Here is an 11,210-nt window from a genome sequence, read left to right as displayed (position 1 = left end):
ACACACAAACTCATAGTAAAGTCCAGAAAAGTGAATTTTAACTAAAAACTAATAAAAATATACTAAAAACTAACTAAATCATACTAAAAACATACTAAAAACAATGCCAAAAAGCGTACAAATTATCCGCTCATCAATCACCATCACCAATGGCTACTTTTAATCCTCTCGAGAAATTGGTCCTATGCGCTGTCACTGCACGGCTAATCGTTTGGAGGCATCACCTTTGTTGATAGCTACATCCCATCCTCTCAGTGAAAATGGTCCAAATGCTCTGTCACAACACGGCTAATCATCTGTCGGTTCTCAATCAGGTTGGAGTAGAATCCATTGATTCTTTTGCGTTTGTCACTAACGCCCAGCCTTCAGGAGTTTGAAGCTCGTCACAGTCATTCAATACCAGAATCCTACTCGGAATACCACAGACAAGGTTAGACTTTCCGGATTCCCAGGATCCTACTCGGAATACCACAGACAAGGTTAGACTTTCCGGATCCCCATGAATGCCGCCATCTATCTAGCTTATATGTAACGACCCAATTTTCAATATGTCTAGATCATACCGGAAACTGAGCGCTACCAATTTGTCTTCCTAATTATTATCTATTATTTATCATATGAGCCTGATTCGTTGCTAAAAGCGTGGTTAATTTGCGAGGTATATTTTTTTTTTGAAAGTATTTGGATTTAAAACAGAATGATTCATAATCAATTCATAAATAATAACAGATAAAACAGTTATAAACAACTACATATAAATACATCACAAGCAGTCCACAACATTCAGTGATCCAACTTTTATTTAAGTATAGACTTTTAGTTAGAACACCCCTAGATATAGCTAGATAATAACTATATACATATATATACATACAACATCCCAGGTCCTGGCCTGTTCAAGAGGTCTCTAAGCTGGCATCCAGGCTAGCCTAGACTCTATACTCACCTAGTCCCTCTAAACTGCTAAAGTGAGGGAAAGTACGTTCTATGTCTTCAAAACTCAAGTCATGTGGAACGTCATCAAAAGATAGAACATCATCTGCTACTCCTCTGCTTGTTCAGACTTTTCCACAGGACGTCTCTCTGGTACCTCATGAAGTACCTACACAGTAGGAATCTCGTACACAGGATTTAGGTTAAAGTGCGCATACGAACGAGGTGTAGACGTTGGCTGGTTTCACAGTATATACATATAAACAGAGAACGATATTCACCCTAGACTCAGAAAACTATCTAGAGCAGAATCCTCTTCTTGCGAACGGTCATCAGCGAACTTCGGTAAGGTACTCTTACTTCCATCTAAAGGGGGAAGGGAGAGAGAAGGGGTAAGAACTGGGGAGTTCTTAGTAGGGTCGGGGTTATTAGTTACGTTCATTAATTTTTGTGTTGTTTAGCAGACTAATAGCAGAATATAGAGAAGTAGTAAACAGAAGACAGATAAATAGAGAGAATAAAGAAAACAGAAAAAGATCACAAACAGAAGAATACAAGAAAGTAAAACACAGACACAAACACAGAGAATAGAATACAAACAGAGAAAGCATACATTCATGCAACAATCATAATAGAGAAAATGCACAACCAAGTATGATGCATGTCTAGCCCTAGTGCAGGTAATGAGCTCATCTGTCGGTTACTAACCCGCTCCCGACGTTATCCAGCAACCTCTGTCTGGATAAGGCTTTCCTATTGGCTATACCCCTGTGTACAGGAAATAACCCCTCTGCCACCACAGGGTCCACTGCATGCAGGAAATAACACATCTGCCACTGCAGGGATGTATGCCGACACACCTTCTGTATACAGGAAATAACCCCTCTGCCACTACAGAAATGGAACAGGTGGTCACGGTACTTCTGTAGCAGGAAATAGCCCCTCTGCCTTACAGAATTAAAACATGGATCTGTACCGCAGGAAAGCGTTCTCAGTGGTCGCACCACCATCTATCTGACTGCCTTCACGCAGCAGATCATCACACAAATATCTCAGGAGTTGCCATAATGCAACAAATGAATAAACACACCTCTTGGGTTGCCTCAAGCAACAAATGACCTTTCAACAGGTCCTCTGCTTTTTATTCTCTTTTATAATCATAAATACGCAAGCGGAACAAAACCCACGTCCTTGCCAACAATTTCATAAACTAAATACCATTCGTCTGTATCTGTATTACTCTTTTTCTCTTTATCTCTTTACCTCTTTACTTTACTCTGATTACTCTATTCTCTGTGTTTCTCTACTCTGCTCTGATTTCTCTGCTTAACGTATGTATTTAAAGCTTATGTAAATTTCGGTATGAATAGTTAGCCTGTCCCAAGTATAGATTCATTAAGTCTATACTGAAACAGTTTAACTTTTCATATTATACCTAACACTAGTCGCAACTCAAGTACTAACTAAGTTGCCCTAGTTCGTTCACTAGTCTCTGTCTGTTTTTCTGTTGTTAGAATTTTACAGACTTTTTCTTTGGTTTTTATCTTTTCTTTAACTTTTTATCTTTTATTTATCTTTTCCTCACTAACATGTTATTACCACTCCCTAAGTGTTTTATGAAGGTAATTATGAGATTCTGCACTTAAAGTTGTCTTTCTAAAGCTTTTACAGAAAACTGCCTTTTTCGTATTATTTTATTATTTTTATTAAAATATTATTTTTAATTAAATATTATTATTTAATATTTTATTATTATTTATTATTTTATTATTAAATTTTCGAAAATTACCTTGCCTTTACCTTTTAACCTTTAAAATTAATTTTTTACCCTGGTAACTTTTAATATTTCTACTTTAACCACCCTAACTTTCAGAAATTACCAAATAACCCCCCAAACACCAAATTAATTACTTCCTTGCCCTTTTATGAATCAAAAAGGTTTTCTTCATTGTTCTTCACCACACTCAAAGTGTTCTTCATGTTCTTCATAAATTCTTCAGATTCTTTCTCCATTTTTACCCGTTTTTCAGTCTTTTTAGCAACCGATTTTTACCAAAATTCAAAATAAATTCCCAGCCACTAAAATCCCATCTTTTCTACATGATTTTAACACAAATTGAACCCCAATTTAAGCTCTAGGGTTTTGTTTTCCAGCAGCCATAAGAACACACATTCATAGCTTGAATTTCATCAAATTTCATCAAATTTTCACCAAAATTTCAACAAGAATTACTCATACAAACAATCAATTTCAAGCACACCCAAACCATATCATAATCACACAACTCAAACACAATCAATCAAGATTAAATTCGTCAATCCCTACCTGGTTTTGCTGCTCCTAATTCAGTTAGACTTTCAGGTGGTCCTTTAGCACTTTTTCCTCCTAAATCACATCAAGAACAACTTTAAATCCAAAAACCCTCAACTAACCAAATCTCACTCAGCATGTTAGGAAGAGATATCTCACCTTAGACCCGCTGGAAATTCACGTTTCTTGGCCCTCAAGTCAAGTTAAGCATGATTCCTAAGGAAGAACATCAAGAAAACACATGTTTACATGGTTTTCCTTGAAAACCGAATTGAAGAGGGAGGGAGACAGCCATCTCACCTTATTTCCAGCCTTGATAAGTCACATGGTTATGTAGAGGAAGAAGAGAGGATCATTTTGGTGAAATCGGAGTTTTGATTTGAGTTTTAGTTCAGAAGAAATCAAGCTTTGAAGATTAAGTGTTCATGAAAGTTTCTCTCTTTTCTCTCTTGTTATTTTCGGCCAAAATGATGAAATGAGACAGCCTTGGAGGTCTTGGGGGTGTAAGGTGAGTTATGATTGGTTGGCTTGGAGGTGGATTAAAATAATATTAAAATATCTCTGGTGTACAACTACTAAAACTAGGTGTATCAGAACACTCGTAAAAACATCTCTAAAAATTATTTTCTGAGCTACTAGCATAAATGACACTAGTAACATATTTATTATGAGAATAGAACATGTATAATGAGGCCTTAGCATTGCTAAAGTCATTAGAGAGTGCTGGTGCTAAGCTGCACCAGTAAACCGTAAACCCGGTTAAACCGATTTTCTGTTTTTAACAAAAACAGACCAGGTAACCTTATAATATCATTCAAGTATTTTTTGATACTAATATAATGATAATATTATACTATTATCTCTATCCTCTCACGAATCGGGTCCGGTTCGTCAAACAAAGACTATTTACGAGAATCAGAATCAAAACTGCCAACCGATACGGTTCAAAAACTAGGTTCTTCGCGATTGCATTATCGAGCTTGCCTCAGAGGAGGTTATAGATTAAGGATGACATAATGACAATGAGGATCAATATACTTCTTGAGATAGAAGAGGTGCTCCCTTTACTGATCTTCCGGAGAAATTCGTACTTTAAGAAAAGATCTCGCGTACTCGAAAATCAGGGTTGTTACATTCTACCCTCCTAAAAGAAAATTTTGCCCTCAAAATTTCAGTTACCTAGGAATAGATGCGGGTAATTAGCTTTCATCTTATCTTCCAGTTCCCAAGTGTGCTCTTCTTCTCCCCTTGGTTCTCATGTTACTTTGACTAAGCGAACAGTCTTGCCTCTTAGCTGCTTATCACTTCTTTCTACGATCTGAAATGGTGATGCTTGATATGTCAAATGATTTCATAACTGTACTGTTTCTGGTTGTAAAATGTGACTCTCATCGGGAATATATTTCTTAAGTTGTGAGACATGAAAAACATCATGAAGGTTTGATAAATAAGGAGGAAGGACTATTTGATAAGCTACTAGACCGACTCTTTTAAGTATTTGGAAAAGTTCTATGTATCGTGGGTTAAGTTTTTTAGTCTTAAGGGCTCTACCTATTCCAGTAATCGAAGTTACTTCTAGAAAGACATGATCTCCCTCACTAAACTCTAAGGGTCTACATCTATTATCGGCATAGCTCTTTTGACGGCTCTGTGCGGTCTGGATCTTCTGGCGGATACCCTTTATCTTCTCAGTAGTTTCTTGCACTAAGTCTGGACCTAAGACACTAACTTCTCCGTCATCATTCCAATACAATGGTGTCTGACATCTTCTTCCGTATAGAGCTTCATATGGTGCCATCCCAATACTTTGTTAGTAACTGTTGTTGTAAACGAACTCGACCAATGGCAAACACTTATCCTAACTGCCCTGGTTATCCATCCCACAAGATCTTAACATGTCTTCCAATGTCTGGATTGTTCGCTCTGATTGTCCGTCTGTCTGAGGATGGTATGATGTACTCATATGCAATTCTGTTCCTAAAGCTTTCTGGAAAACTCCCCAGAATCTGGAAGTAAACCTCGGATCTCAATCTGAAACAATTTACGAAGGTATCCCATTTCCATTGTGGTATTTCTAAGGGTTGCAGGGTTCCTGACGGCTTCTGATGTTCCACCTTCACCTTCTGGCAGGTTAAACATCTTGAGACATAATCAGCTACTTTTCTCTTTAAGACCGGCCACCAAAATATTTGTTTCAAGTCTCGATACATCTTTGTCACTCCAGGGTGCATAGAAAGTCTGCTTTGATGAGCTTCTGTAAGAATCTTTTGTTGCAATTCTCCAGAGTTAGGCACACAAATTCTATTCTTGTACCTCCATAGGCCACTACGATCCTATCTCATAGCTTCTTCAGCTCTGCAAGCAATGGTGACATCCGGTACGGTGCTATGAAAATCGGTCCGGTTCTAGGTACTAGATCAATGCTGAATTTTATCTCTTGCTGAGGAAGAAACTCAGGTATGTCGTCCAAGAAAAAAAATCAGGAAATTCTTTCACCATTTGGAGTCGTTCTAAGCTTAATTCACTATCATTCGAGCTAGCTGCTAACAGAACGTATCCCTCACAGTCACTCCAGCCTAAGGTAACTCTTACAGAATTCAGATATAAGGTGTGGGACAAAAATGGTTTAGTACATAGACTATTAGATGGAATAACAGCAGTTCTTTTAAAATAATCAAAGAAAACATGATACTTAGATAACCAATCTAATCCTAAAATAACTTCTAAACCAGATGGAGATAAACAGATTAGATCGTGTATAAAAGTCCTGTTCCTAATAGCGAATGGTACTTGCAGGCACACTAAACTGGTCAAAGAATTTTGGGATGCAGGTGTATGGAAAATCAAGTAAAAATTCAATTTAAAGAAATATAATCCTAACTCATGAGCAATAATTATAGAAATAAAGAATGCGATGCACCCGAATCATACAGTACAATTAGAAATCGATTCTTGACATAACCTGACCTTGAATGAGGGTGTTCGATTGCACAACATCGTCAATAGTGATAGCAAACACTCGTCCTTGTTGTTGAGTGCTAACTGGATTTCGAGTAAATCCCTTTGGACAATCCTTGGCAATATGTCCAAGTTCTCTACAAGCATAGCAGTTAGGTGATCCAAACTGGCAAGACCTGTTATCATGCTCTTTTCCGCATTACTTACATGCAGTGTTTATGTAAGCCTGATGGGCTCGTTTACCATTACCTTGCCTTACTTTACCTCCATTCTCACCCATACGGCGATCAGTAATGTTACCAACTTGTAGGTTCTTACGCTGTCGTATGCCACGTGCTTTAAAATGCACCCTTCTCCCAGCTGTCTGATGATTGCTAAGACGCCTTGGTGGAAATCCTTGGCGACTCACTTTGGCCACAGTCACTTTCTTAATACATTCTTCCACTAACTTGCTCTTGTTGACTAATTCGGAAAAATTACGTATCTCCAGCGAAACTATTGAACTCATCAGATCAACACAAAGGCCTCCTTCAAACTTCAAGCACTTCCATTCTTCAAGGTCAGCAGGATCCCCTTGACAGATCTTAGAGAAACAACACAAATCATCGAAATTACGAGCATACTCAGCAACAGTCATATCCCCTTGCCTCAGCTGCATAAGCTCCATCTCCTTAGCATCTCGTGTTGCTCCCGGAAAATACTTTTTATAAAATTCGTCCCTACAGATATCCCAAGGAATGTTATTTTCATTCTGTTGTAGCAGTCGCTGTATCCCCTGACACCAGTACTCAGCTTCTCCCTCGAGCATATAAATAGCAAACTCCACGTGTTGTCCTTCCGGAACATGCTGCGCCCTCAGTGATCGTTCAATACCTCGAAACCAGTTATCAGCATCAGTCGCAACGAGTGTACCCTTGAACTTAGGCGGATTAACCTTCAGAAAGGTCGCAAGGGTCATAGGTCTTTCAGGATGCCCTAAGTTATTCTCATCGTTTCTATTATCTTCTCCGTATTCATTCTCGTTCCCATTTCTCACTCCGAGACGTTCAACAGCCCTAGCCACTCCTACAGCAGCTTCACGCACTACTTCAGCCACGTCGTTCATGGTAGCCCTAAACGTTTCCTGTTCCCTCTCGTAGTTAACATTAGGAATTCCTTCCCATACGCCTTGTCTCTGTGAACCCATCGTGGTCCCGTTCACACCAAACAATCATTATTAAGGTGATCAGTCTTAACACTTCAAGTCAAGTGTGAACATTCCCAGAATGAAAACACAGAAACAATCATGCAACATATATCACTGGGATATCCTATACGCATGAGACACACAACAGAGTATGCAATGAAGCATAGTCAGTCCACTCCCCAGGCTCTACTGGGAACGAACTGCTCTGATACCAAATTGTAACGACCCAATTTTCAATATGTCTAGATCATACCGGAAACTGAGCGCTACCAATTTGTCTTCCTAATTATTATCTATTATTTATCATATGAGCCTGATTCGTTGCTAAAAGCGTGGTTAATTTGCGAGGTATATTTTTTTTTTGAAAGCATTTGGATTTAAAACAGAATGATTCATAATCAATTCATAAATAATAACAGATAAAACAGTTATAAACAACTACATATAAATACATCACAAGCAGTCCACAACATTCAGTGATCCAACTTTTATTTAAGTATAGACTTTTAGTTAGAACACCCCTAGATATAGCTAGATAATAACTATATACATATATATACATACAACATCCCAGGTCCTGACCTGTTCAAGAGGTCTCTAAGCTAGCACCCAGGCTAGCCTAGACTCTATACTCACCTAGTCCCTCTAAACTGCTAAAGCGAGGGAAAGTACGTTCTATGTCTTCAAAACTCAAGTCATGTGGAACGTCATCAAAAGATAGAACATCATCTGCTACTCCTCTGCATGTTCAGACTTTTCCACAGGACGTCTCTCTGGTACCTCATGAAGTAGCTACACAGTAGGAATCTCGTACACAGGATTTAGGTTAAAGTGCGCATACGAACGAGGTGTAGACGTTGGCTGGTTTCACAGTATATACATATAAACAGAGAACGATATTCACCCTAGACTCAGAAAACTATCTAGAGCAGAATCCTCTTCTTGCGAACGGTCATCAGCGAACTACGGTAAGGTACTCTTACTTCCATCTGAAGGGGGAAGGGAGAGAGAAGGGGTAAGAACTGGGGAGTTCTTAGTAGGGTCGGGGTTATTAGTTACGTTCATTAATTTTTGTGTTGTTTAGCAGACTAATAGCAGAATATAGAGAAGTAGTAAACAGAAGACAGATAAATAGAGAGAATAAAAAAACAGAAAAAGATCACAAACAGAAGAATACAAGAAAGTAAAACACAGACACAAACACAGAGAATAGAATACAAACAGAGAAAGCATACATTCATGCAACAATCATAATAGAGAAAATGCACAACCAAGTATGATGCATGTCTAGCCCTAGTGCAGGTAATGAGCTCATCTGTCGGTTACTAACCCGCTCCCGACGTTATCCAGCAACCTCTGTCTGGATAAGGCTTTCCTATTGGCTATACCCCTGTGTACAGGAAATAACCCCTCTGCCACCACAGGGTCCACTGCATGCAGGAAATAACACATCTGCCACTGCAGGGATGTATGCCGACACACCTTCTGTATACAGGAAATAACCCCTCTGCCACTACAGAAATGGAACAGGTGGTCACGGTACTTCTGTAGCAGGAAATAGCCCCTTTGCCTTACAGAATTAAAACATGGATTTGTACCGCAGGAAAGCGTTCTCAGTGGTCGCACCACCATCTATCTGACTGCCTTCACGCAGCAGATCATCACACAAATATCTCAGGAGTTGCCATAATGCAACAAATGAATAAACACACCTCTTGGGTTGCCTCAAGCAACAAATGACCTTTCAACAGGTCCTCTGCTTTTTATTCTCTTTTATAATCATAAATACGCAAGCGGAACAAAACCCACGTCCTTGCCAACAATTTCATAAACTAAATACCATTCGTCTGTATCTGTATTACTCTTTTTCTCTTTATCTCTTTACCTCTTTACTTTACTCTGATTACTCTATTCTCTGTGTTTCTCTACTCTGCTCTAATTTCTCTGCTTAACGTATGTATTTAAAGCTTATGTAAATTTCGGTATGAATAGTTAGCCTGTCCCAAGTATAGGTTCATTAAGTCTATACTGAAACAGTTTAACTTTTCATATTATACCTAACACTAGTCGCAACTCAAGTACTAACTAAGTTGCCCTAGTTCGTTCACTAGTCTCTGTCTATTTTTCTGTTGTTAGAATTTTACAGACTTTTTCTTTGGTTTTTATCTTTTCTTTAACTTTTTATCTTTTATTTATCTTTTCCTCACTAACATGTTATTACCACTCCCTAAGTGTTTTATGAAGGTAATTATGAGATTCTACACTTAAAGTTGTCTTTCTAAAGCTTTTACAGAAAACTGCCTTTTTCGTATTATTTTATTATTTTTATTAAAATATTATTTTTAATTAAATATTATTATTTAATATTTTATTATTATTTATTATTTTATTATTAAATTTTCGAAAATTACCTTGCCTTTACCTTTTAACCTTTAAAATTAACTTTTTACCCTGGTAACTTTTAATATTTCTACTTTAACCACCCTAACTTTCAGAAATTACCAAATAACCCCCCAAACACCAAATTAATTACTTCCTTGCCCTTTTATGAATCAAAAAGGTTTTCTTCATTGTTCTTCACCACACTCAAAGTGTTCTTCATGTTCTTCATAAATTCTTCAGATTCTTTCTCCATTTTTACCCGTTTTTCAGTCTTTTTAGCAACCGATTTTTACCAAAATTCAAAATAAATTCCCAGCCACTAAAACCCCATCTTTTCTACATGATTTTAACACAAATTGAACCCCAATTTAAGCTCTAGGGTTTCGTTTTCCAGCAGCCATAAGAACACACATTCATAGCTTGAATTTCATCAAATTTCATCAAATTTTCACCAAAATTTCAACAAGAATTACTCATACAAACAATCAATTTCAAGCACACCCAAACCATATCATAATCACACAACTCAAACACAATCAATCAAGATTAAATTCGTCAATCCCTACCTGGTTTTGCTGCTCCTAATTCAGTTAGACTTTCAGGTGGTCCTTTAGCACTTTTTCCTCCTAAATCACATCAAGAACAACTTTAAATCCAAAAACCCTCAACTAACCAAATCTCACTCAGCATGTTAGGAAGAGATATCTCACCCTAGACCTGCAGGAAATTCACGTTTCTTGGCCCTCAAGTCAAGTTAAGCATGATTCCTAAGGAAGAACATCAAGAAAACACATGTTTACATGGTTTTCCTTGAAAACCGAATTGAAGAGGGAGGGAGACAGCCATCTCACCTTATTTCCAGCCTTGATAAGTCACATGGTTATGTAGAGGAAGAAGAGAGGATCATTTTGGTGAAATCGGAGTTTTGATTTGAGTTTTAGTTCAGAAGAAATCAAGCTTTGAAGATTAAGTGTTCATGAAAGTTTCTCTCTTTTCTCTCTTGTTATTTTCGGCCAAAATGATGAAATGAGACAGCCTTGGAGGTCTTGGGGGTGTAAGGTGAGTTATGATTGGTTGGCTTGGAGGTGGATTAAAATAATATTAAAATATCTCTGGTGTACAACTACTAAAACTAGGTGTATCAGAACACTCGTAAAAACATCTCTAAAAATTATTTTCTGAGCTACTAGCATAAATGACACTAGTAACATATTTATTATGAGAATAGAACATGTATAATGAGGCCTTAGCATTGCTAAAGTCATTAGAGAGTGCTGGTGCTAAGCTGCACCAGTAAACCGTAAACCCGGTTAAACCAATTTTCTGTTTTTAACAAAAACAGACCAGGTAACCTTATAATATCATTCAAGTATTTTCTGATACTAATATAATGATAATATTATACTATTATCTCTATCCTCTCACGAATCGGGTCCGGTT

The 11,210-nt window shown here is 37.7% G+C and overlaps 1 protein-coding gene across 1 annotated transcript; it reads right to left on the bottom strand.

The window, feature by feature from the left end:
* Positions 1 to 6,182: 6,182 nt before the first annotated feature.
* Positions 6,183 to 7,388, bottom strand: LOC130980843 (uncharacterized). Its single transcript, XM_057904485.1, has 2 exons — positions 6,452 to 7,388; positions 6,183 to 6,391 (listed from the first exon to the last, which is right to left on the bottom strand). The coding sequence occupies exons 1-2, from the start codon at positions 7,386 to 7,388 to the stop codon at positions 6,183 to 6,185; spliced, it is 1,146 nt and encodes a 381-aa protein (XP_057760468.1).
* Between the last annotated feature and the right edge of the window lie 3,822 nt (positions 7,389 to 11,210).

This window comes from Arachis stenosperma, chromosome 1 (genome assembly GCF_014773155.1).
Source record: "Arachis stenosperma cultivar V10309 chromosome 1, arast.V10309.gnm1.PFL2, whole genome shotgun sequence".
NCBI classification, from domain to species: Eukaryota; Viridiplantae; Streptophyta; class Magnoliopsida; order Fabales; family Fabaceae; genus Arachis; species Arachis stenosperma.
Note: the sequence above shows the minus strand (reverse complement) of the source record. Positions and strands in the feature narration are given on the sequence as shown.

What these genes read in the sequence shown, in the direction of transcription:
- LOC130980843 (XM_057904485.1), bottom strand. Translation starts at nt 7,388, where the DNA reads ATGGGTTCACAGAGACAAGGCGTATGGGAAGGAATTCCTAATGTTAAC. An exon ending in TGGAGGTAAAGTAAGGCAAG is followed by an intron (nt 6,392 to 6,451) that starts GTAATGGTAAAC and finishes AATGCGGAAAAG; the next exon opens with AGCATGATAACAGGTCTTGC.